Source organism: Mirounga leonina, unplaced genomic scaffold (genome assembly GCF_011800145.1).
Source record: "Mirounga leonina isolate KUSES-001 unplaced genomic scaffold, KU_Mleo_1.0 Mir_178, whole genome shotgun sequence".
NCBI classification, from domain to species: Eukaryota; Metazoa; Chordata; class Mammalia; order Carnivora; family Phocidae; genus Mirounga; species Mirounga leonina.
Genome location: NW_023270464.1, coordinates 11,068,534 through 11,095,638, shown reverse-complemented (window position 1 = coordinate 11,095,638; position 27,105 = coordinate 11,068,534). Strand labels below are relative to the sequence as shown.

The window sequence follows — 27,105 nt, the reverse complement described above, 5'->3', positions numbered from 1 at the left end:
ATTCCTTCTTCTAAGTTTACACTCTTCACCAGAATTGGCTTGTTTTTGTTTACTCTGCAGTGTCTTAGAGTCGTCTGCGTGTGTGTGTGTGTTCTTTAGCATTTTAGTAGTTATCTGCCAAAGGATCAGTCCAGTAGGAGTTTATTCTGCTATACTGAATTGGAACTTGCATTCTTTTCTTCTAACCACTCTGTGTCTTTATACTTCAAGTGGGTTTCTTGAAGTCAACATTAGTTGGTTCTTTGATTTTTGACCAATCTGACAATCTTGGCTGTTTAACTGGAGTGTTTTGTTTTGTTTTGTTTTTTGGTGGAACTTTTTTTTTAAAATTTTTTATTGTTAATCACCATACATTACATCATTAGTTTTTGATGTAGTGTTCCATGATTGATTGATTGTGCATAACACCCAGTGCTCCATGCAGAACGTGCCCTCTTTAATACCCATCACCAGGGTAACCCATCCTCCCACCCCCCTCCCCTCTAGAACCCTCAGTTTGTTTTTCAGAGTCCATCATCTCTCATGGTTCGTTTCCCCCTCTGATTTCCCCCGCCTTCATTCTTCCCCTCCTGCTATCTTCTTCTTTTTTTTTTTTTTAAACATATAATGTATTATTTGTTTCAGAGGTACAGATCTGTGATTCAACAGTCTTGCACAATTCGCGGCGCTCACCATAGCACATACCCTCCCCAGTGTCTGTCACCCAGCTACCCCATCCCTCCCACCTCCCCCCCCACTCCAGCAACCCTGTTTGTTTCCTGAGATTAAGAATTCCTCATATTAGGGGTGCCTGGGTGGCTCAGTTGTTAAGTGTCTGCCTTCGGCTCAGGTCATGATCCCAGGGTCCTGGGATCGAGTCCCACATCAGTCTTCCTGCTCAGCGGGAAGCCTGCTTCTCCCTCTCCCACTCCCCTGCTTGTGTTCCCTCTCTCGCTGTCTCTCTGTCAAATAAATAAATAAATAAAATCTTAAAAAAAAAAAAAGAGTTCCTCATATTAGTGATGTCATATGATACATGTCTTCCTCTGATTGACTTATTTCGCTCAGCATAACGCCCTCCAGTTCCATCCACGTCGTTGCAAATGGCAAGATCTCATTCTCTTTTGATGGCTGCATAGTATTCCATTGTATATATATATATACCATATCTTCTTATCCATTCATCTGTCGATGGACATCTTGGCTCTTTGCACAGTTTGGCTATTTTGGACATTGCTGGTATAAACATCAGGGTGCAAGTACCCCTTCGGATCTGTACATTTGTATCTTTGGGGTAAATACCCAGTAGTGCAATTGCTAGATTGTATGGTAGCTCTATTTTCAACTTTTTGAGGAACCTCCATACTGTTTTCCAGCGTGGCTGCACCAGCTTGCATTCCCAATATTGAGCTCTTTTTCATGTGTCTGTTGGCCATTTGGATATCTTCTTTGGAAAAATGTCTGTTCATGTCTTCTGCCCATTTCTTGATTGGATTCTTTGTTCTTTGGGTGTTGAGTTTGATAAGTTCTTTATAGATTTTGGATACTAGCCCTTTATCTGATATGTCATTTGCAAATATTTTTTCCCATTCTTTCGGTTGTCTTTTGGTTTTGTTGACTATTTCCTTTGCTTTGCAAAAGCTTTTTATCCTGATGAAGTCCCAATAGTTCATTTTTGCCCTTGCTTCCCTTGCCTTTGGCGATGTTTCTAGGAAGAAGTTGCTGCGGCTGAGGTTGAAGAGGTTGCTGCCTGTGTTCTCCTTTAGGATTTGGATGGACTCCTGTCTCACATTGAGGTCTTTCAACCATTTGGAGTCTATTTTTGTGTGTGGTGTAAGGAAATGGTCCAGTTTCATTCTTCTGCATGTGGCTGTCCAATTTTGCCAACACCATTTGTTGAAGAGACTGTCTTTTTTCCATTGGACATTCTTTCCTGCTTTGTCAAAGATGAGTTGACCATAGAGTTGAGGGTCCATTTCTGGGCTCTCTATTCTGTTCCATTGATCTATGTGTCTGTTTTTGTGCCAGCGCCATACTGTCTTGATGATGACAGCTTTGTAATAGAGCTGGAAGTCCGAAATTGTGATGCCACCAGCTTTGCCTTTCTTTTTCAGCATTACTCTGGCAATTCGGGGTCTTTTCTGGTTCCATAGAAATTTTGGGATTATTTGTTCCATTTCTTTGAAAAAAGTGGATGGTATTTTGATGGGGATTGCATTGAATGTGTAGATTGCTCTAGGTAGCATTGACAGATTCACAATATTTGTTCTTCCAATCCATGAGCATGGAACGTTTTTCCATTTCTTTGTGTCTTCCTCAATTTCTTTCATGAGTATTTTATAGTTTTCTGAGTACAGATTCTCTGCCTCTTTGGCTAAATTTATACCTAGGTATCTTATGGTTTTGGGTGCAATTGTAAATGGGATCGACTCCTTAATTTCTCTTTCTTCTGTCTTGTTGGTGTATAGGAATGCCACTGATTTCTGTGCATTGATTTTATATCCTGCCACTTGACTGAATTCCTGTATGAGTTCTAGCAGTTTTGGGGTGGAGTCTTTTGGGTTTTCCACATAAAGTATCATATCATCTGCAAAGAGTGAGAGTTTGACTTCTTCTTTGCCGACTTGGATGCCTTTTGTTTCTTTTTGTTGTCTGATTGCTGTGGCTAGGACTTCCAATACTATGTTGAATAGCAGTGGTGATAGTGGACATCCCTGCCGCATTCCTGACCTTAGGGGGAAAGCTCTCAGTTTTTCCCCATTGAGAATGATATTTGCTGTAGGTTTTTCATAGATGGCTTTTATGATACTGAGGTATATACCCTCTATCCCTATACTCTGAAGAGTTTTGATCAAGAAAGGATGCTGTACTTTGTCAAATGCTTTTTCTGCATCTATTGAGAGGATCATATGTTTCTTGTTCTTTCTTTTGTTAATGTATTGTATCACGATTGATTTGAGGATGTTGAACCAACCTTGCAGCCCAGGGATAAATCCCACTTGGTCGTGGTGAATAATCCTTTTAATGTACTGTTGGATCCTACTGGCTAGTATTTTGGTGAGAATTTTTGCATCCATGTTCATCAAGGATATTGGTCTGTAATTCTCCTTTTTGATGGGGTCTTTGTCTGATTTGGGGACCAAGGTACTGCTGGCCTCATAAAACGAGTTTGGAAGTTTTCCTTCCATTTCTATTTTTTGGAACAGTTTCAGAAGAATAGGTATTAATTCTTCTTTAAATGTTTGGTAGAATTCCCCTGGGAAGCCATCTGGCCCTGGGCTGCTGTTTGTTGGGAGATTTTTGATGACTGCTTCAATTACCTTAGTGGTTATAGGTCTGTTCAGGTTTTGTATTTCTTCCTGGTTCAGTTTTGGTAGTTGATACATCTCTAGGAATGCATCCATTTCTTCCAGGTTATCAAATTTGCTGGCAAAGGGTTGCTCATAATATGTTCTTATAATTGTTTGTATTTCTTTGGTGTTGGTTGTGATCTCTCTTCTTTCATTCATGATTTTGTTGATTTGGGTCATTTCTCTTTTCTTTTTGATAAGTCTGGCCAGGGGTTTATCAATCTTGTTAATTCTTTCAAAGAACCAGCTCCTAGTTTCGTTGATCTATTCTACTGTTCTTTTGGTTTCTATTTCATTGATTTCTGCTCCGATCGTCATTATTTCTCTTCTCCTGCTGGGTTTAGGCTTTATTTGCTGTTTTTGTCTAGCTCCTTTAGATGTAGGGTTAGGTTGTGTATTTGAGACCTTTCTTGTTTCTTGAGAAAGCTTTGTATTGCTATATACTTTCCTCTTGGGACTGCCTTTGCTGTATCCCAAAGATTTTGAACAGTTGTGTTTTCATTTTCATTGGTTTCCATGAACTTTTTAAATTCTTCTTTAATTTCCTGGTTGACCCATTCATTCTTTAGTAGGATGCTCTTTAGACTCCATGTATTTGAGTTCTTTCCGATTTTCCTCTTGTGATTGAGTTCTAGTTTCAAAGCATTGTGGTCTGAAAATAGGCAGGGAATGATCCCAATCTTTTGGTACCAGTTGAGACCTGATTTGTGACCTAAGATGTGATCTATTCTGGAGAATGTTCCATGTGCAGTAGAGAAGAATGTGTATTCTGTTGCTTTGGGATGGAATGTTCTGAATATGTCTGTGAAGTCCATTTGGTCCAGTGTGTCATTTAAAGTCTTTACTTCCTTGTTGATCTTTTGCTTGGATGATCTGTCCATTTCAGTGAAGGGGGTTTTAAAGTCCCCCACTATTATTGTATTGTTGTCGATGTGTTTCTTTGCTTTTGTTATTAATTGGCTGATATAAGTGGCTGCTCCCATGTTAGGGGCATAGATATTTACAATTGTTAGATCTTCTTGTTGGATAGACCTTTTAAGTAGGATATAGTGTTCTTCCTCATCCCTTATCATAGTCTTTGGTGTAAAACCTAGTTTGTCTGATATAAGGATTGCCACCCCAGCTTTCTTTTGGTGTCCATTAGCATGGTAAATGGTTTTCCACCCCCTCACTTTCAATCTGGGGGTGTCTTTGCATCTAAAATGAGTCTCTTGCAGACAGCATATTGATGGGTCTTGTCTTTTTATCCAATCTGATAGCCTGTGTCTTTTGATTGGGGCATTTAGCCCATTTACTTTCAGGGTAACTATTGAAAGATAGGAATTTAGTGCCATTGTATTGCCTGTAAGGTGACTGTTACTGTATATTGTCTGTGTTCCTTTCTGGTCTATGTTGCTTTTAAGGCTCTCTCTTTGCTTAGAGGACCCCTTTCAATATTTCTTGTAGGGCTGGTTTTGTGTTTGTAAATTCCTTTCGTTTTTGTTTGTCTTGGAAGCTTTTTATCTCTCCTTCTATTTTCAATGACAGCCTAGCTGGATATAGTATTCTTGGCTGCATATTTTTCTCATTTAGTGCTCTGAATATATCATGCCAGTCCTTTCTGGCCTGCCAGGTCTCTGTGGATGGGTCTGTTGCCAATCTAATGTTTCTGCCATTGTAGGTTACATATCTTCTCCTGAGCTGCTTTCAGCTTATTTTCTCTTTGTCTCTGAGACTCGTAAGTTTTACTATTAGATGTCGGGGTGTTGACCTATTTTTATTGATTTTGAGAGGGGTTCTCTGTGCCTCCTGGATTTTGATGCCTGTTTCCTTCCCCAAATTAGGGAATTTCTCTGCTTTAATTTGCTCCAATATACCTTCTGCCCCTCTCTCTCTTTCTTCTTCTTCTGGGATCCCAATTTTTCTAATGTCGTTTCGTCTTATGGTATCGCTTATCTCTTGAATTCTGCCCTCGTGATCCAGCAGTTGTTTATGTCTCTTTTTCTCAGCTTCTTTATTTTCCATCATTTGGTCTTCTATATCACTGATTCTCTCTTCTGCCTCATTTATCCTAGCAGCACCCCCATTTTTGATTGCACCTTATTGATAGCCTTTTTGATTTCGACTTGGTTAGATTTTAGTTCTTTTATTTCTCCAGAAAGGGTTTCTCTAATAAACTTCCATGCTTTCTTCAAGCCCAGCTAGTATCTTTAAAATCATGATTCTGAACTCTAGGTCCAACATTGTACTAATGTCCATATTGAGTAGGTCCCTGGCAGTCGGTACTACCTCTTGTTCTTTTTGTTGAGGTGATTTTTTCCATCTTGTCATTTTGTCCAGAGGAGAATAGATGAATGAGAGAACAAAATGCTAACAGGGTAACAAAGTCCCCAGAAAATATACTCTAAACAAATCAGAAAAGACCTGTAACTGGGGGAAAAGAAAGGGAAAGAAAGAAAAAGAAAAAGAAAAAAACAAACAAAACCAGAACAAAACAAAAAAAAAAACAGAATACGATCAAATATCATCAGGCTGGTGCATAGATCAGTGCCACACACTAGATTTTGGGTGTATTTTGGTCTGTTAGAAGAAAGTGCCTCCCAAAACTTTAAAGAAAGAAAAACTTATATATGTACAAAAAATAAGGGTTGATACGATTAAGGAATGGAATATGACTGTAAAGATGAAAAGTATAAAAAATTTTATAAAAGGAATTGATAAGAAGTTGTTTGAAAAAAGAAAGAAAAGGATTTAAAAAAAAAAAAGAAAAGAGAGGGGAGAGAATGTGATCAGGCAGGAGACTAGAACAAAGCCATACACTAGAGATTTCGGGTATATTTTGATCTGTTAGAAGAAACTGTATCTCAAAATTTTAAAGAGAGAACATCTTATATATATATGCCAAAAATAAGGGTAACTGTTATGAAGGGATAGAATTTGACTCTAAAAATGAAAAATAAAAAAAAATTTTTTTAAAGGATTGATAAGATGTTGGTTGAAAAAGGGAAAAAGAATTCAAAAAAAAAAAGTTAAAAAAAAATTAACTTTGAAAGACTAAAGAATCATGGTAAAAAAACCATGGATTCTATGTGCAGTATTCCCCCAGCACTGGAGTTCTGCCATTCTCATTGATCGGTAAACTTGGTCTTGGCTGGCTGTTCTCGCTGATCTTCTGGGGAGGGGCCTGTTGCCGTGGTTTCCAAATGTCTCTGCCAGAGGCGGAAGTGCCCCGCCCTTGCCCCCTCCCGGCTAAGTAATCTGCTCGCGTTTGCTCTCCGGGGCTTTTGTTCCCTGCGAGCTTTCCGTACAGCTTTGGAGGCAGAGAGTGAAAACGGCGGCCTCCCAATCTCCGCCCCGGAGGAGCCGGGAACTCGGGGCCCCACTCCTCAGTGAGGCCCCAGAGAAAAGCAGTCAGTCACTCCCGTCTCCCCAGTCTCCAGCCGCACTCTGCTCACCTGGCCTGTGACCGAGCGTTTCTATCTCTGGCACCCAACCCCATGTGGAGTCTCCAAACCCAGCAGATCCCTGCGGTGCACTCTCCCGCCGCTCCTCCTGGGGCAGGAGGGGAGTCTCCCCGGATCTGCTGCTTGTTGGGTCCCTGCTGGAGGAGCAGTGGCCCGACTATGCCACGGATCACGGTTTATGGCAACCCCGAGCTGAGAGCCCGCGCCTCGGCTCCGTCTCTGCAGCTGGCTTCCCCGCTCCGATACCTGGGAGCTCTGCCGGACTTAGGCACCCCTGGTCTTTCTGTGACCCCGAGGGTCCCGAGACCACACAGTCCCACGAGGTTTCCACCCTTTGCTTAGCCACTGGAGCGACATCCCTCAGCAGAGCTGACTTCTAAAAGTCCCGATTTTGTTCTCCGCGGCTCTATCACTTGCCAGAAGCTGCTGTCAGAGGCCCCCTGCCCCGCCATCTATCCTCCTGAATATCGCCTCAGATTCACTTCGAACGTCCTACCTTCCAGAAAGTGGTCGCTTTTCTGTTCAGAGAGTTGTTGCTATTCTTCTCTTCCATCTCCTGTTGAGTTCGTAGCTGTTCAGAGTGGTTTGGTCTCTATCCAGCTGAATTCCTGAGACTGGGCAAAATCCAGGTCTCCTACTCCTCCGCCATCTTGCTCCGCCCCCTAACTGGAGTGTTTAGATCCTGTTCCATTTAATGTGATTACTGATATGACTTGTGTTCTATTTGTCTCAGCTGTTATTTTTTCCCTCTTTCTTTCTTTATAATTATTTTAGTGTTATGTAGGATCCCATTTTACTACCACTATTGGCTTATTAACTCTATTTCAATGTTTTAAGGTTTATATTGTGCTTCTTTAACCTGTTACAGTCTACCTTCACATGATATACCATTTCACATGTAACATAGGAACCTTACATCAATACTTCATTCTTTGTGCTATTGTATGTCTTATGTATTTGTGTGTTTGTAGGTATCTGTCAGTATACATATATATGTACTTATCATGTGTATGTCAGTCAGGGTCCAGTTAGAAGATAGAAACCATACCTGTAGCTTAAACAGGGAAAATTAATATAAAGAATTGCTGACTAGTAAAATGTTATTAGCTACTAGAAGGGGATAGGAGGACTCTCTGGTATTCAGAATTAGTAAGTACAAAAAGCAGGTATTACTTTTGGGCAGAGGGAAAGTAGGTAATGAAAGGACTAATGGCTTAGGAGAGCTCCATCCCCTAGGCTGATATTTAGACCTCTTCAGTGGAGGTCTGGCTGCCACAAAAACATACAGCCTGCTGGTGGTAAAGGCGCCTGCCAGATGGTTTAGGCTGGAGCTGCTCTGTGATACCAGCTCACTGTTGCAGGAAGGTTTTGGTAGTCTAGAACTGGTCTGTAGAAGCAGCCTGGCTAGCAGGGAGACAGTTGACTGAAGTGTGAGCAGAACTACCACAGAAGTGGCCACAGGATGGTAAGACTGTTGCCTGAGGCTGGTTGAAGCTGGTCTGTAGCGGTACATTGCTGGATGGGGAGAGTGTGGTCTGACTATGCTGCCAAGAACTGCTACAGAGCTGGGTGGGGCGTTCATAGTTTGAGAATGTGGCTTGAGGTTTTCCAGGAGGGCTGCTGAGGTGAGTGCTTCTGGGCCTTGGCCCCTGTGCTAAATAAACAATTGAAGGGGGGCTGTCCCCAGAAGGGAGGGCCTTCCTGCGGCTGTCATCTGGCAGCGTCACTCCAGTGCCCTCTTTTGACAACCTAACATTAGGCCAGTTGACAAAGGAGACGGGTTGACAGGATCCAGCTCTAGCAGGCATAGAAGGTAGATTTGGAGCTGACAGACTAAACTGATAACTGGCAGAAGTCATTTTAATTTTGAATTTAGATTGTTAATTTAAAGAAATTTAAAATGAGAAAAGTTATCAAATAAGGAAAGTTGTTTTATATTAATTCCGATATTACTCTCTCAGATTTGGTTTACCTGAATAAAGCCTTTATTTCTCCATCTTTTTTTTAATTAGACTTTTTACTCATGTAATTGTAAGAAATAATACAGAAAGATTCTGTGTACCTTTCTAGTTTCCAGCACCATTTACATCTTACATAAACATAGTACAAGGTCAGCACCAGAAAATTGACCCTGGTGTTATCTTACTTGGTGTTCATCATTTTCTGTGTACTCATGTATATGTGTGTGTGTGTGTGTTTTCTGTGCAGTTTTATCACGTGTAGATTTGTGTAATCACTACCATAGTCAAGGTGGAGAGAGTACTTTCATCACTGCAAGGATTGTTTGAGCTACCCTTCTATAATCACATTTCCTGTCCCCCAAACCTTGGCAACTACTACTCTGTTCTCCATCTCTATCATTTTATTATTTTGTTGCTGAATTCTATTTCATGGTATGGTTGAAATGCAGATTCTTCAATCGTTTACCCATTGAAGAACATATTGCTGGTTTTGTTTTTATCTGTAATAAATAATGGTGCTTGGTGCATTTGTATACATGGTTTTTTTTTTGTGAATAAGTTTTCATTTCTCTGAGATAAATGACTAAGACAGCAATTGCTGAGTCATATGGTAATTACATGTTTCATTTTGTTGTTGTTGAGATATATTCACATACTATAAAATTCGCCCTTCTAAGTATACAATTCAGTGGTGTTTAGTATAATCACAAGGTTGAGCAACCATTAGTACTCTCTAATTCTGGAACATTTTCATCACCTCAAAAGAAACCCATTTAGCATTCATTCCTCTCTTCCTTCAATCCCTAATAACTCCTTGGTGATCAGTGATCTGCCTTCTATTTCTATGGCTATGCTGTCCGGGACATTTCATGTAAATGGAATCATACAATATGTGGCTTTTTAGGTCTTGCTGCTTTAACATTGCATGTTTTCAGGCTTCATCTATGTCATAGCATGTTTCAGAATTCATTCTTTTTTATGGATATGTAATATTCCATTGCATGGCTATACCATGTTTTGTTTATCCAGTCTTTATTTGATAGACATTTCAGTTTTCACACATTTTGGCAAGTGTGAATGCAGGTGTGAACATTCATGTAGGAGTTTATGTATCAACATGTATTTTCAGTTCTTTAGGGTTTATACCTAGGAGTGGAATTGCAGTGCTAACTCTTTTTCATCTTTTGAGGAACTGCCAAACTGTTTTCCAAAGCTGCATCATTTTACAGTTCCACAAACAATATGTGAGGATCCTAATTTCTCCACATCCTCATCAACATTTGTTATTATCTCTCCTTTTGATTATAGTCATCCTAGTAGGTGTGAATTGATACCAAAATTTTGATATATATTTTTCTGATTAATGATGTCTTTTCATGGGTTTACTGGCTATTTGTTTATTTCTTTGGAGGAATGTCTATTCAAATCTGTTGTCCATTTTAAAATTATAATATTTGTCTTTTTGTTGAGTTTTAAGAGTTCTTTATTTGAGTGCTTTAGATATTTTATGTATTTGAGATAGCTTTATATATTTGAGATATATAATTTATATACTTGAATGCTTTATATATTTGATACTTTATCAGATACACGCTTTTCAAATATTTTCTCCCATTCTGTGGTTTATCTTTTCACTTTCTTGATAATTTTTTATCTGGCAGCTTGTGTTCTGGTATCATATCTAAGAAACTTTTTAATCCATCATCATGAAGATTTAACTTTTTCTTACTCAAGTTGTATAATTTTAGCTCTTGCATTTAGGTCTTTGATCCATTTTGAGTTAATTTTTGCATATACTACAATATAAAGGCCTAACTTCTGTTTTGCGTGTGCAGGTCCAAATATCTTAGTACAATCATTGAAAAGCATACTCTTTCTCCATTGAATTGTTTCAGCACCTTTGTCAAAAATCATCTGGCCATGGACATGTGGGCAAATTTCTGGATTCTCAATTTTATTCCATTGATCTATATGTCTGCCAGTAACACACAAACTTGATTACTATAGCTTCATAGTAAGTTTTGAAATGTGATTCCAACATTATTCTTGTTTTTCAAAATTATTTTAGCTCTTCATCCCTTGCATTTCCATGTGAGTTTTAACATCTGCTTGTCAAGTTATTAAAGAAAAAAGTCATCTGCGATTGATGATAGCGATTGCATTGAATCTTTAGATCAATATGTAGAGTGTTGCCATCTTAATAATATTATATCTTCTAATCTATGAATGTGAGATGTCTTTCTATTTAGGTCTTCAGTTTCTTTCAACATTCTTTTGTTTGAACATTGAATACTTTTCAGTGTAAAAATCTTGAATTTCTTTTGTTAAATTTATTCCTTAGTATTTATTCTTTTTGATTTTATTATACATAGAATGATTTTCTTAATTCATGTTAGAATTACTCATTGTCTAGTATATAAAAATGCAAGTGATTTTTGTATGTTGGTCTTTTATTCTTCAATCTTGCTGAACTCATTTATTAACTCTTTTTTTTTTGTTGGCGGATTCCTTAGGATTTTTCCATATACAAGATCATGTCATCTGTCAATGAAGATAGCTTTCTTTCTTTAAGATTTTATTTATTTGAGAGAGAGAGAGAGAGAGATAGCATGAGCAGGGAGAAGAGGGAGAAGCAGGTTCCCTGTGAGCAGGAAGCCTGACCTGAGGCTCAATCCCAGGACCCTGAAATCATGACCTGAGCCGAAGGCAGATGCTTAACTTACTGAGCCACCCAGGCACCCCAGTAGCTTTATTTCTTACTTTGCAATCTATATCCCTATTATTTCTTTTTCTTGCTTAATTTCCTTGGCTATAACATAGAATGTTGAATAAATGTGGTGAGACCAGATATCTTTGTGTTGCTCCTGCCTAATGTTAGGGGAAAAGCTTTCGGTCTTTTGCCATTCAGTATGATGATAGCTTTAGATTTTTCATAGGTACCCTCTATGTAATTGAGGAAATTCCCTTCTACTGCTTGTTTCTTGAGTGTTTTTCACACAAAAGGGTGTTTGATTTTGTCAAATGGTCTTTTTTTCATCTGTTGAGATGATACATTTTTTTTCTTTATTCTGTTAATACGGTGTATTACAATGATTGATGCTTGTATGTTGAAGGAACCAACCTTGCATCAGTGGGGGTAAATCCCATTTGGTCTTGGAATATAATCCTTTTTATGTGTTGCTACATTTGACTTACTAGTATATTGTTGAGGAATTTTGCTTGGTTTTTTTTTTAAGATTTTATTTTTATTTGAGAGAGAGAGAGAGAAAGAGCATGAGAGGGGGGAGGGTCAGAGGGAGAAGCAGATTACCCACTGAGCAGGGAGCCCGATATGGGACTTGATCCCAGGACTCCAGGATCATGACCTGAGCCAAAGGCAGTCGCTTAACCAGCCGAGCCACCCAGGTGCCCCTGCTTCTGTATTCTTAAGGAAGATTGGTCTGTGGTCTTCTTGTGATGTCTTTGGTTTTGGTATCAAGGTAATATTGGCCTCATAGAATGAGTTGAAAGAGTTCTCTCCGTTCTTTTCCTTTTCTTTTTTCTTTATTATTATTATTTTTTAAGTATCTTCTCAGTTACCTTAGTGGTCAACTAATGATTAGGTAGATATTTCCTTAGCTGCCTGAATCCAGTTAAGTCTCCCAGTCTTTGCTGAGGAGCTTTGTTTTTGTGTGGCGGCAGGCCTCCACCTCTCAGCCTGGCATTTGACAATTTTGCCTTAGCCTTTGCTTGCTTATGTAGGAGCCTCAAGTTCAGCAGAGGTGATTGCTTAGGGTCTTTTCAACACTTTCCTGCGCATTTGCACATTTCTGGACCTGCCTGAGACCTTCTAATTTCCAGAAATATGCCAGAGCTTTCAGAGCTCCTATTGACATCTTACCCAACTTTTCCATTTAAAGTTTTTGGTTGTCTCTTGTTTGCTCCAGCTGTTATCTATTGGCTCAGGTGGCTGTGAAGTTAAACAATTGCCCATAATTTGTTTCAACTGGGGAAAAGGCAAGTTTCTAGTCAGACCCAATTAAAAATAGTATAGCAAGTGCAGTCTTCCAGGGAACCATGAAACAAGTCAAATGATGACAGTTCTCTGGGAGTGAGCTCTACCCTGGTTCTGTCCCTTCAGGTGTTAGCCAGGCTGCTGCTTTTCACTTTGATTGGGAGCTAGATTTTTTGTTGGTTTGTTTGGTTTTGCTTGTTTTTTTTCCATGCTTCTGCAGAGCTGGAGAGTGAGGGATAGAATTAGAGGAAATGAAAATGCCCCAAAGTTGACAGCTCACTATGTTTATTGAGATTTTGTCATTTTTCTTAAATTAACCCTCCCTGTATAACTTTGGTTAATTTCCACAGTTTTGTACATAAGCTTCTTACCATTTTTGCCAATATTCTTGTTGATTTTATGTAAAAGAATTTTTGGAGGTCCTTACTCTTTCACTTTTGCTCTGGATTTGTAGTTTCCTAAGAAATTGCCAAGTAATTTTCCAGGTTGGCTGCACCTTTTTACATTCTCCCCCAGCAAGATGTGCTTGTTCTCATTTCTCATTGTGGCTGTCATTTATATTTCCCTAGTGGTTAATGATACTGAACATCTCTTCAAGTATTTACTGGTTATCTGTATCTTTTCTACAGTAACATGTGTCTGTTGCTATATTCTATTTGAATTTATTTTTAGTTTTAAGAGTTTTTAAATATTATAGAAACCAGCTCTTTGTTGTATATGTTGTTTACAAATATTTTCTCCCAATGTGTAATTTGGCTTTTCATCCTCTTTATGTTCTTTGCAGAGCAAAAGTTTTACCTTTTGATGAGGTCCAGTTTATCATGTTTTGCTTTTATGTATCATGTTTTTAGTGTCAGTTCTAAAAACTCCTTGTCTAGCCTTAGGCCCTGAAGGTTTTCTCCTGTGAGAAAAATCTCATATTAGTTTTTTCTCTGAAAGTCTTAATAGTTTTTGTTTTACATTCATCTTCATAGTTTTGAAGTTTTGTTTAGGTCTTCTGAAATTAGAATTCTTGATGACTTTTTTGTCTTTCAGCACTTTTATGATGTTCATTATCTTCTGGCTTGTATTGTTTCTGAAGCGACATCTGCTATCTTTCTTATATTTGTTCCTTTGCATGTAATGTATTCTTTTTCCTTAGGCTACTTTGAAGATTTTTATTTTTACACTATTTTTCAGGGATTTGATTTTGATATACCTTGTTGTGGTTTTTTTTCTTATGCTTCACATTCATTGAGCTTCTTGGGTTTGTCTTTATAGTTTTCATCAGATTTAGCAATTTTTGGACATTATTTCTTCAGATATTTATTTCTGTACTCCTTTCTCTGGTCCCTGTTGCCAGGACTCTTACATGTTTGTTAGATTGTTTAATATTTTCACCTAATCACCGACACTCTTTTCAGTCTTTTTTTCTTCTATGTGCTTCAGCATGGACAAATTATATTTCTCTGTCTTCAATATCTAATTTGCTGTTAACCCCACCTAGTGAAGCTTTCACTTTGTTCATTGTATTTTTGATCTATAGAAGTTCTGTTTGGTTCTTCTTCATACCTTAACACTTCTCTTGCAATGTTCATATTTTGCTTTAAATGCCTGAATATACTTTTTATAGTTGTTCTTATGTCCTTGTTTGCTGATTTTGTCTCTGTTCTACTGGATCTACTGGTGTTGGACTCTTTTAAATCATGGTTACTGGTCACATTTTCATGATTTATTGGTATGTCTAATACTTTTTGATTGGATGCTGGACCTTATGAGTTTTACATTGCTGATCTCTAGACTTTGTTGTCTTTCTTTTTCTTGTGCTTTATTCTGGCATGAGGTTATTTGCAATTTAGTTTGATCCTTTCATGGTTTGTGTTTACATTTCATTAGGACAGGTCTAGAGTAACCTTTTAGGGGTAGTTTAGCCCTGTAACTAGGGCATGGCCTTTATAGGATCTGATTTGAACGTGCCAAATAATCAACAAGGACTTGGTACACTTGCTGCTCAGAACTTAAATGCCTCCAGCCCTCTGTGAGCTCTGTGGATCCCTCAGTTGGTAGGTTTTCCATTACTTTTTGCCTAGGCTACATTTTAGAATTCAGCAATGAGTCAAAGTATCCTTACTTAAATTTTTAAAGGTTTTTTTTTTTTTTTTTCCCTGTAGCATCCTCTCCTCCAGAACTCCAGCCCACTACCCCACAACTTCCAGCTGCCTCAGTTTCCCTGAATTCTGACTTGTGTCTCTATAAGTCAGTGAGACTTACATACTTTGTTTGGGATCCCATTTATGTACCACAGTTCACAGTTTGCTTCCAGGTAGAAAGCTGGGGACATTGTGTGGCTTGCCTTGTTTCTTCTTTCTCAGGTAACATCCTAATTGCCTGTTTTTTATATCTGAAAATAATTGTTTCATGTATTACATCCAATTTTCCTGTTGCTTATAGCAGCCAGGTAAATCTGGTCCCTATTAATCCATCATGGCTGGAAATAAAAGCCCTGTTCTTTTAATTAAAAAAAAAATCAACTTCTTTATTTTGGAACAATTTTATATTTATAGAAAAGTTGTAAAGAGAGTACAGAGTTCTAGACATCTCTCACCCAGTTTGTCCTGTTGTTAATATCTTAAAATTCCATGATACATTTGTCAAAAATAAGAAGCTGACATTGGCATATCACTATTAAGTAAATGTCTATATCTAATTTTATTAAAAAAACTGCCAAACTACTTTCCAACGTGACTGTATTGTTTTGCATTCCTGCCAGCAATGAATGAAAGCTCCTGCACTGTAGGAGAACATGATGAAAACTAGTCATGTTGAAACACCAACATTTCAACTACTTTGAAATTACAAAAAACAAGTAAAGAGACTTAAAATTGCTAAACCTTTGATTATAGATGACTCACAATAACTATAATAAGTATTACAATAACAATGGCATTCATGGTACTGTGTTCTAAGAGCTTTACATTTATTGATTCATTTAATCCTTACAGTATCCTGATGTTGTTGGTGTTATTATTCTCTCCTTCTATAGATTATGCAAGGGAGATGTTGAGTAATTTTCCCTTGGGCGCATGGCTACTGAGGTGCACTCATTCCGGCTCCAGAGCCTGTTTTCTGATCCATCCCACCAGTGATGATTATCACTAGCACATCAGAATAACTTGAGGAGTTGAGATGGTGTTTCACTTGGTAGGGATGGCCTAGCACACCTATGTTTTGTAGTTAGATTGGGAATATTCTATTCTTTCTGTAGACTGTATCTTGATTTTAGTGTAGGTAAATTTAATGTGTTAAAATATATTTTTTAATTTCCTTCATAACAATGAGCACTTTAGTTCATGTTTTGATTTGGGCATTCATTTTAAGGTCCTTTTGCATATGTAAAACTTGAGTTTAGGCAAATATTTTGTGGGTAACTGAAAAATCAGTTGTCTCTTTATTTTGGTGTCCAGGCACCCTGGCTTTTGTGTAACAAATGCAGATGTGTGTATACGTATGCGTGTGTGCTCGCACATTTATTTACATATGGTCTTTTGGCACCAAAGAAATTTTAGGGTCATTTATAAAGCAGTTAGGTATTCCTTCCTAAAATTAATGCTTAAAGAATATTGATTTTAAAATGTGAAATCATTTTATATACACAAAGCAAGGAATAAAATATATGATAGAATGGAATAATTGTTTACATTTTGTAGACCCAGCAGGTTAATACCTACACAAAATCTATTTAATGCATTACTTTTGTGTCTTTCTTATTTTGTGTCAGTGACATTTGAACATTTGATGTTAGGCTTAAAAATGTAGAAAATGTAGAAAAAAAACAAAATTCTTTTAAAAATACTTTATGAAGATTGATTTATGACGTATAACAAATACAATGATAGATTTGAAAATATAAAAAAATCTAGGTCTCTTGTCTCAAAATCAGTGATATAAATTAAAATTATTATGTGAATATCTCCTGTTGTCACTGTTCTGCTCTGAATAGTTGGCTGCTGCTGATTGCATAAAGTCTCCACCAGAGTGTGCTAAAGATACTTCAGTGGGAAAAAGTGTTATTTACGAGGCTTGTCTGGACTTGTTAGCAGGGGTAACTTTTTTTTTTTTTTTAAGAAAAGAATTTGATTCTTGTTTATGAGATTCCTTTTGCTGTGAAATAAATTATGTAGCTTGACAGTTGAGTATTTTTACAGATACTGTAAATGATCAGTGTTTAATCTCTCCATTCTTGGTTCTCAGTCAGCATATTAGCTGAAAATAGCTTTGATTTATTTTGTGAAATTATTCTTTAGAAATTGAAAGTTGCATTTTCATTTACATAATAAGTGTTGATTTTCTTTACGCAATACGCGTTTTTCTGAAAACCTGAACACTTTAAAATGAACTAGGAAAACTAGTAATTTGTTTTTTAAGTTTAAAAAAAACCCTCAAAATATATCTATTGTGCATACTTTTATTTTAAAATAACAACTTACATCAGTAAATAGGTTTAATATTTGCAATTCCAGCATAAAATATCATTCTCGAGCTATTAGTTATTGGTGATGACCACAGGTTTTGTGTCATGCACTTAGAGTAGGGTATGATAGAAAGCTTTGGTCCCTTTATATTTGATAAATTTCTAAGTGAGCATTTTACAGATTGGTTATCTAGCAAAAGTACTGGATGATAGCAAGTTTTTTTTTTTCTTCTTTCCCCTCAGGTACCTTCACTCAAATAACATAGTTGTGGTTCCAGAAGGTAAGTCCACTTCCAATTTTTAGTTAGGAGGTACCATAGTTTATGCTTTCCTTTGTAATAGTAGAACAAATTTTGATTAGGAGTATTAGGGAACTTTACTTATAAAGCATCTTTATTAGTTTCAAAGATTAGTAAGTTCAGTTAACAATTTTGATTAAATAAACAATAAGTCTAAAATGGTTATAATGGTTAGGTAAATTATTATTGGATAGATTGTTGTTAGGTAAATAATAAAATGATAAATTTAAAAAATGTTTATTTTTTAATCTGTTTTTATTATTTTTTAAGTATTTTGTACACCCAACACAGGCTTGAACTCACAACCCCGAGATCAAGAGTCATATACTCCACTGACTGAGCCAGCCAGGCACCCCAAAATTTTTATTTTTTTTAAAGATTTATTTATTTATTTTAGAGAGAGAGAAGAGCACAAGCATGTGTGTAGGGGAGGGACAGAGGGAGAAGGAGAGAGAGAATCTCAAGCTGACTCCCTTCCAAGTGTGCAGCCCAACACGGGGCTCAGTCCCACAACCCCAAGATCATGACCTGAGCCAAAATCAAGAGTCGGTCACTCAACTGACTGAGCCACGCAGGCGCTCTTTTAAGTTTTAAATTTAATAAATCCAGCTAAGAATTTTGGTTAGACAAAAAGACCTTATATATCGTTTAATCATTTATTTATTCAAGCAGTGCTTTACAGTGTAACATTTTTATTTGTGCTTTTTAACTTACCATATTTTATATCAAGGTTGAAGTCTTATCACTCCTATAAAATTTACTTTGATCTATGTTTTTACTATTTGTGCAACAGAAGCAGGGGTATTAAGATATTATAATTAGCGGTACTTGCGTTAAAGATTTGGCATAACACTTGGGTCAAATTAATTTTGCCTTTACTTTTGTTTTCTCTTTGAAGCCATTGGATCCCTTGTAAAACTCCAGTGTTTGGATCTTAGTGACAATGCCTTAGAAATTGTTTGCCCAGAAATTGGTCGTCTGAGAGCTTTACGTCATCTTCGATTAGCTAATAACCAACTGCAATTCCTACCTCCAGGTAATCATAGTCTGTAGCACACAATAGTGTGTCTATTTACAAATCTGTTTTTATTTGTTTCTCGCTGTGTGTCTAGGCAGTGAGCTTTGGGTATATTTGTGATATGGGATGGTCCATTTGTTTGAAGATGAAACTAAAGAATGTGGGTGAAATGTGTCTAAGGGTCTTTTACCTGATATGGACATAAAAAGGTGGCATTTATGTTTTTAGCTACAGTTACTACAATTATGCATTGTGATCAGTGCCCCTTCAAGTCAGTCCTCTGGTGAAATATTTGTACAAAAAGGTAATTCAGTTCTGGACATTTTACATAAGAGAATTCAGATGAACTTCGCATGATGTAATCATTTTAGTACCCAAAAAGGAAATACAGTGTTTTCTGTCATTCTCTAGTGAGGTAAATGATGTACAGTAATTTTGATTTAATCTTACTAGAATTTCATAGTAGAATTTAAGTTTGAATCCTAGAACTAATTGTCAGTTCTGCCTACTGAACATCCTCCTGGAATGTGATATACATATGTATAGTACTGACATTCTGCATTCTCTTGAGCTACCATTAAACCCCCTGACTTTCTTACAAGGGGCATAAAGGGGCCTTCCTTTGTGAATCCACACGTTTGCAAATTCTGTCATATGTCATTTCCCATATTTAAAAAAAAGTGAAGTATGTTAAAAAAATAAAAAAACTTGTGCCTTAAATATTATATGAAAGTTACTTTGCATTCAAGAATGAGCAGAGAAAAATGCAGATGTCACATTGTCGAAGATTATTTCTACTTAGTAACTCATGAACACCAACCAGTGTCTTAGTGTATCCAGGTGAAATGTGTGACTCAACCAAAATTACAAACTACTACCTGCCGTGGAACTTCAGGGTCACATGAGAATGATAAAAACTACTCATGCTTAACCCATGAATGAAAAAGTCTATAATATTTCTTTGTGATATAAAAAAGACTTTCTCTAAAGTCTTTTAAGTACACACATTTCTAAGTGAAACACAGTAACCCATTAATTTTTAAACTTTGTGTGCTGGCCTTAATAATATAGGTTCAGTATTGTTTACAAAAATAGTACAGTCTGGTTAAAAAATTCTTTAGCCCTATATAATTACTGTCCTACATTTTCCAACGATAGTTAATACAAAAATTTCAATATGGTGTAGGAATCTTATCTTTCTTTTAGAGTTTATTGTATGAAATCAGGCTCAGTGATGTTTTATCATTCTAGCTTTCATCAGGTTTATATATTCAGATACTCAGGAAATTAGATTCTCTTTTGGAGATTGGCTAGGAAATGTATCAGTAAAGATAATACTTTGGGTTTTCATATTTTCATATATGAAACTTCTATAAGATCTATTGTAAAATCAAGATACATGGATATAATACTGTATTCAGAAGCCCCTTTATATATACTTAAAGAGCATATGAGAAATATACACTTCTGTTAAACCATTGTTCTTTTATTCTGTTTTTTCCTGTAATATAAGAGCATTTTGTGGTAGAATGTGGTCATTTCCTTCCATTATATACTCTTAGAGGTTAAGGATGTGCTACTAATATCATTGACTGCTTCCTAATAACCAGTGAAGGGTATAGGTTTTCTGACTGCTTGCATCTAATTTTTAATTTATATCTCACGTGTTGCATAATAGATTTTAAGCATTTACTGCTGGTTTTATTTCCATAGCTTTCGTCTGTTGTATATGTTTGGTTTTGTCTGTTTTGGGTAAAATTATATACAGTAATAGCTGTACTTTGAATAGAAACTTTTGACTGAGCCGTGTATAGATTTTTTTCTTTCTAGGCCATCGTCAGGAGCAGTGGACTAGACCTTACTCATTATTTGATTCACTTTATTTATCTCTTTATGAGGTAATTTCATATGTTATGATTTGAATGGCTGAGGGGCTAGGTACATATCCCCCAGGTTTCTGATCATGTTGGGCATATACAATGGGAAAGTAGTCTAAGTGTGGTTAGAAAAAAAAAAAAAGTGAGGGACTCCCTTATCTCTATTTGATGGCAATAGACACCAGTTGATATTTGATTGTTAGCCCCTTCCACCTAGTCCAGGCTATTATGTATAGACTTCTACTTCTTGAAAGACTTAACATTTCATATGTGCATTTGTTGTAGTTGAAAAACCTTCGAATATAATTTCATTCTCAATATTTAAGATTTTGAAAAATTTTATACCAGTATTTGAAAAATCTGAAACATTTGAAAAATCCAGTGCATATATAGAGAGTTTTAAGATTAGGCTCTAAGAATGAATTATAGGGGTTTCATGAATGCCCTGAAATTTGCACATAGTTTGATATTTATGAGTATGTCCGTGTTGCTGTGGAGAAGGTCGAGTGTTTTCAACAGTTTCTCAACCACATCCATGACTCATATGGTTGATTCTGTTGAGTTGTGTGCCAGTACCTACCTGGTAGCAGCTATGTGGATGGGACCCATTTTCTGGGATGTCCCTTTCCCCCATTCTGTTAGATTGAACATACTGCCATTTTCCTTCCTTGTGACATGGCCTTATCTCTACAGTTGATTAGTGCTGGTGTAGGTACCTGATGCAAGCAGAACAGTTCTTATCCTGGGAATTTTGGAAGAGGCTGGTGGGGGAGAAGGAGAGAAAGTGAGAGACATCAGGGGAAATGGGAAAAAAAAATCAGTCTCTTTTTCTCTCTGGGCTATTGCACAATGCTGTGTAATCTTGCGAGGTGCTGGGAAGTAGCCATGCAGACTGGGAAACAGAAAAAGGAAGAAAGACGAAGCAGATATAGAGAGAGAAGATGGAGGCAGAGACTTACTAAGTTTTCTTTAGTATCCCAATCACTGGTTGTGTCCTTAAGGCCCATAGGCTTTGTGCTTATTAAGATAGCTCTACAACATTCTTTGCACCCTTTTTCTTAGATGTTCTCCACCCCCCCCCCGCCCCCCGCCCGAGCACAGGTAGTTTTTTGGGAGGAACAGAGAACACTGGTGTGAAGTGGTGACAGGATAGAGGAATGTAGAGACAGATTAGAGTATGTTACTAAGCCAGTGTAGGGGAGGTACAATTTTTCCTCTGCATTCTTAGGGTCTCTAGCTGGGCCCAAGAATTAACTAACAGATCAGCAGGAGAATTAAGACAGATCAACAGGAGAAAAGTATACAAATTTTACTTAGTAATTTTTACCTATGCAAAGGAAGCCTTATCAGAAAAATGAAGACCCAAAGAAGCAGTTAAAGCCAAACACCTATACACTAGGTTGGACAAAGAGTAGTAGTTGTGAAAATGTGTTAAGACAAAGGGGTTTGGCTTAGGGCAGTTAATTGTGAAACAGTGACTAGGAATGTAAGGGTTGTTTAACGAGGTTGGTTTGTTAAGATCTCCCTTGGCCTCTACTCTCTATCTCTGGTGATAAGAATGTCTTCCTTCCTCCTGGTACAGGGAAGACACCTTTCACATGGGAATTTTATTTTGTGCTTTTAGGAAGGGAAGGTCAAAGTGCCTTCTTGCATCTGCCAGTTTTCAGCGCCTTTAACTCAAAATAATTAATATGCCAGACTGGCATATTTTGGGGTGGCATGCTCTAAACTCCTCCACCAGCCACCATAGTAGGCACTGAGAGCTTAATCCTGTGTAAAACACAAGGAATCATCCTGCTCAAGTGTTGAGAGGCCTAAGCATTTGAACATCAACTCCCAAAAAGTATTGGTTCAGAGTTGCTTAGATGAGGGGGTACTTGTTGTCCCTACACACGTGGCGGAGCAGCGGCCTTCTGTAGAGAAAGCCTCAGCCCCAGAGGTACGGATACTGGCAGCGGAGCACTGACCAGAGAACGCCCACGTGGTAGCTCTGAGTCATCTATGCATGGGGCTCCAATGAACTCGGACAGACACGCACTTTGGACTGAAGAGAGGTTCTTGATACACCTGCTTTAAATATCTTCCTGACTTAGTCCATAAGCCAGCCTGAAAGATAAGGCTAATTTAATAATATGGATTTAACTGGTTCCAAGAGGAATAAATAATCATCACTCAAAAAAATCTCCCTGGCTAAAATTATTGAAGTCATGGTTTATGGTATAAGAACTTTGGAATCTTGAAGTATTTTTTCTGAGCAGGCCTCATTCCCCTTTTAAAAAATTACTATCTTAATAACTTTGTATTTTGTTTGGCAATGAGTTTTGTAGGTTTGTATCCAAATACCATAAGGAAGAGGTTAAATGAATATTTTTTTTTTACTGTGATATTTAAAATTTTTATTTTTGATCTTTATTTTTCACACATAAAAATCATATTTTTAAGGTATGCAACATGTTTTTTTGATATGTGTATACAGTGTGAAATGATTACCACAGTGAAACTAAGTAACATACCCATCACCTCCTGCAGTTACCGTGTGTGTGTTGAGAACACTTGAGATCTACTCCCTTAGTAAATTTCAAATATACAAAATATTGTGTATTAATAATACATTGTACAATACATTAACTTAAATGTATTAATACATTATTATTGCCTTTGCTTTTAAAAAACTTTTTATTATGGAAAATTCAAAATACAAAAGTAGACAGAATAGAATGATGAACCCCCATATACCCAACACCGAACTTGAACAGTTATCCTTGAAGACTCTCTTGTATTTTTCTTTTAATTTTTGTTCTTCATATTTTTGTTTTTTTAATTGAGGTAAAATTTACATATAGTGAAATGCACAGATGTTTCTGAGTTTTGACAAACATATATACCCATGTAATCAGCATCTTTGTCAAGATATAGAACATTTCCATTACCCCAGAGAGTACTCTCATGTCTCTTCCAGTCTGTTTGCCATAGGTGAACACTCTTCTGATTTCTGTGACCACAGATTAATGGGATCTGCTGTTGAACATAATATAAGTGGAGCCATATATTCAAGATGCACCCATTCTCTTACATGTATCTGTAGTCCATTCTTCTATAATTTGCAGGGTAGTATTCAAATGTTTGAATATACAGCTCATATATTTTTTTCCCTCTTGATGGACATATGGGTTTCTTCTAACTTTGGACTATGATGAATACAGCTAATATTAAACATTCTTGTGTAAGGCTTTTTTTTTTTTTTTAAGATTTTATTTATTTATTTGACAGAGAGAGACACAGCGAGAGAGGGAACACAAGCAGGGGGAATGGGAGAGGGAGAAGCAGGCTTCCCATGGAGCAGGGAGCCCGATGCAGGGCTCAATCCCAGTACCCTGGGATCATGACCTGAGCCGAAGGCAGATGCTTAACGACTGAGCCACCCAGGCGCCCCTTGTGTAAGGCTTTTTATGGATATATATGTTTCCATATATATATGTGCATATATATATACTTATTACAATTTACTTAGGATGTTGTACCACTTAGTATAAATTGTACTCTTCCCAGTAGTATACTTCCATTTACCCTCTTTGTGTTCTTATATAGTATTTTTTTCTATATGCTATGAACCCTACAATATAGTGTCAATTTTGCAACAGTCAGTTGTCTTTAAAGGAAATCAAGATAATAAAAAAGATATTCTTTGTTTTTAACCCATATATTTACTATTACCCATGCTCTTCATTCTTTCATGTGGATGTATTTTCTATTTGGTATCATTTCTCTTCAGCCTGAAGTACTCCTTGTAGTGCAGGTCCTCCGGCAATCAACTGTCTCAGTTTTCTTTATGCAAAACTGTCTTTATTTTTGAAGAATATTTTCTCTGGATATAGAATTCTCAATTGACAGGATTTCTTTCTGGCACTTTATGAAGGTGACCTTCCATTGTCTTCTGACCCCAATGTTTCTAATGAGAAATCAGTTGCAATTTGTATCATTGTTACCTTGTATATAATACCTTTTTCTATGGCTATGTTAAAATTTTTCTCTTTATCTTTTGTTAGCAGTTTGTTTAGGATGTGCCACAATGCAGGACTTTAAAAATATCCTGGTTGGGGTTTTCTTGATTCCCAAATTGGGAAGTTTTCTGTCATTATTTCTTCAGATATTTTTCTGCCCCGTTTCCTCTCTTTTTGGGAGCTCTAGTCACACACATTAAATCGTTTGATATTGTGTCACAGGTCACTGAGGCTTTGTTCTTCTAAAACAATTTTTTTCCTCTTGATCTGAACGTTGCATGATACATCTGCTGATCTGTCTTCTGCTCACTGACTCCTTTTGCTCTCTCCAGTATGCCATTTATTAAGCACTTTTTCACCTCACAGTTTTGTCCCCTTTGGTACCCTGTCCTACATTTTCCAGCTGCTTCAGCTCTCCAGGTCGGATCTCTGGTTCTTCTGCTCTATGAGACTGCTGAGCTCCGCTTGGGTTCTACTTCCCTGTGCTGTGGCCCAGAGTGCACCCCTTGACAGAAAGCCACATCCCAACACGGGACTCACCTCTTCAAGGATCAAAGTTCTGTGTTTCCGGTCTGTTGCTTGAACACAGTTGCCTCATCTATTTTTGAGTGGTTTTATTGTATTTTGGTGGGGAGCAAGTCTGGTGTCAGTGACCCTGTCATGTTTGGAAGTGGGAGTCCATTACATGTTCTTTGATTTCTCATCTGATTGCTAACCTGCATGCTTTCATATATATGAATTACGTACCACTTAAACATTTGTATATTGCCTTCTACTTGGAAGAGTATTTGTTAGAGAACAAATTTAAACTCATTTTATTCCAAAAGCTTTTTCTAACTTGATCAAGTAAAATTATGTATGTGATTTATTAGGAAGACAAATACCATGCACTTGCAAATAAAGGAATATTAAGGAAAGATTTCCATCAGTGCAGAGCTGCTTGCCAAACATTTTGTGATTCACCCTTTGGTGAAGACCACAAGGGCCAATGGATATTAGAAGCATCCGCTCACTCTTGATAGTCAACAGAAGCCTGATGCTTTTGTGATTTGCTGTAAACTCCCATGAGAGAAGATTGTGGTAACAAACAAACAACAAAATGTAACCAGGAGTCAGAAAAGATGTTGCTGACATCTGGCATATAAATCAGCCTATTTAAAAAAAAAAATTTTTTTTTATCCTTGAAAGTTGTTTTGCATACCAAAAAAGGAAAGACTTTTAGTCCAAATTAAAAACATTAAAGCAGTCTATGTTGTATTTTAATAATAAAAATTTTTTTAAAATAATGAAAGCACACAAAAGCACATATGTCTGCAAAAATAAAATACTCAAACACAGAAATATGTGCTACATATAATTAGCCTGAATTGTTCCAAAAACTCAGCCTTCAAGTATGGTCAAGTTTATTATTTTTTTTCTTAAAATGTGTTTTTCTTCTAGTTGAGCCTCTCATTGCTTTATTGAAATGAAATTTAGTATCTCTTCTTAGACCTGTCCTGTCGCCACTTATATTGTTCTGAAATCTCTGTGCTTATTGGTCTAATGTGGAGGCAGGGAGGAACAGCAGATCAGCCTTCTTCCTGGAGAGCACACAGCAGGAATGGAGCCTGGTCACGCTAGGCTTCCACTGTTGCTCACCACCCCGATTGTTGAGACATCATTGGCGTACCCTGACAGATGATAGCACAGGCTGTAGTGCTTCTTCAGAAGTGCCGACCCCATTCCTGTGGATATAGACTGGTCACTGGTGATCCACATTGGCGTTCCCTGGGTTAGTTTCTAGGGATGCTGGGTGGCTTCAGGGACATGGGGGCAGCCCTGGTTTCATTGCCATCTCTTCCATTGTGCCTGCCACTCAGCAATCAACTCAAAGGGAATCCTCAAAACACAAAGGATCTTATTGAACCCCCTTCCCCCAAATTATCATGGCTCTTCACCCCCTATTACTCTCCTTGGTGGCTACCATAGTAATTTGGGGGTAATTTACCCTCCTAGGGAGACTCAGCTTTTCACTGATTCCACATCAGTGCTGGTAAATTAACTAGTGAGCACATTTTTTCACTAATAAAGAATCTAAATAATTAATCTCTGGTAGAGCACCCCTCTGGTGTCACCAGGCCATATATATATGGTCAGCATTATATATAAATAGACTTTATTTGGTAGGGTTATCTAGATTACCTGGGACACTGACTTACTGTTTCATCTGCCTAACAAATATTTGTTGGTTCAAAGTACCATGCTATGTACTAGGGGAAGTGGGGATGGTGAAGGTGCACAAAATCTAGACCCAGACTTCAAAGGATCTTATGATGTTTTATTGTCTAATACTTTAGACTAATATTTGTACTTTCAAGGAGTAGACAGGATAGAGAAAGAAGTATTGAGTGTGTTTAGTACTGAGTTATCTGGGTACAGTGCAGAGTGGTTAAGTTACCTATTTGACAACTAATGGACAGAGGGATAAAATCTAACAATTTACCCATCCTCAGCTTGCTAGATGACCACAGAGTAATTGAATAAATTGTCTACCAGAGTTCTAAACTCATATTCACAATCTGTTCTTTCATTGTCTCTTATAGGCATATAAATTACTTTATTAGTATCTTTGTTACACATAACACTCTATTAGTAAGGTAACTTTATAACATAGCTAAATACATATTACTTCATAGTAACATAAAGATTTTTTATTCAGGTTTTTAGATAACATTATCTCAGTATACTAAAACG

At 37.2% G+C, this 27,105-nt stretch overlaps 1 protein-coding gene across 2 annotated transcripts in view; it reads left to right on the top strand.

The window, feature by feature from the left end:
• Positions 1 to 27,105, top strand: part of LRRC28 (leucine rich repeat containing 28) — a 165,611-nt gene that overhangs the window by 26,726 nt on the left and 111,780 nt on the right. For both annotated transcript variants that reach the window (XM_035024037.1, XM_035024036.1), the window contains exons 4-5: positions 17,421 to 17,458; positions 18,375 to 18,512. In XM_035024037.1, coding sequence (XP_034879928.1) covers positions 17,421 to 17,458; positions 18,375 to 18,512 — 176 coding nt within the window. The remainder of the gene's footprint in view (positions 1 to 17,420; positions 17,459 to 18,374; positions 18,513 to 27,105) is intronic.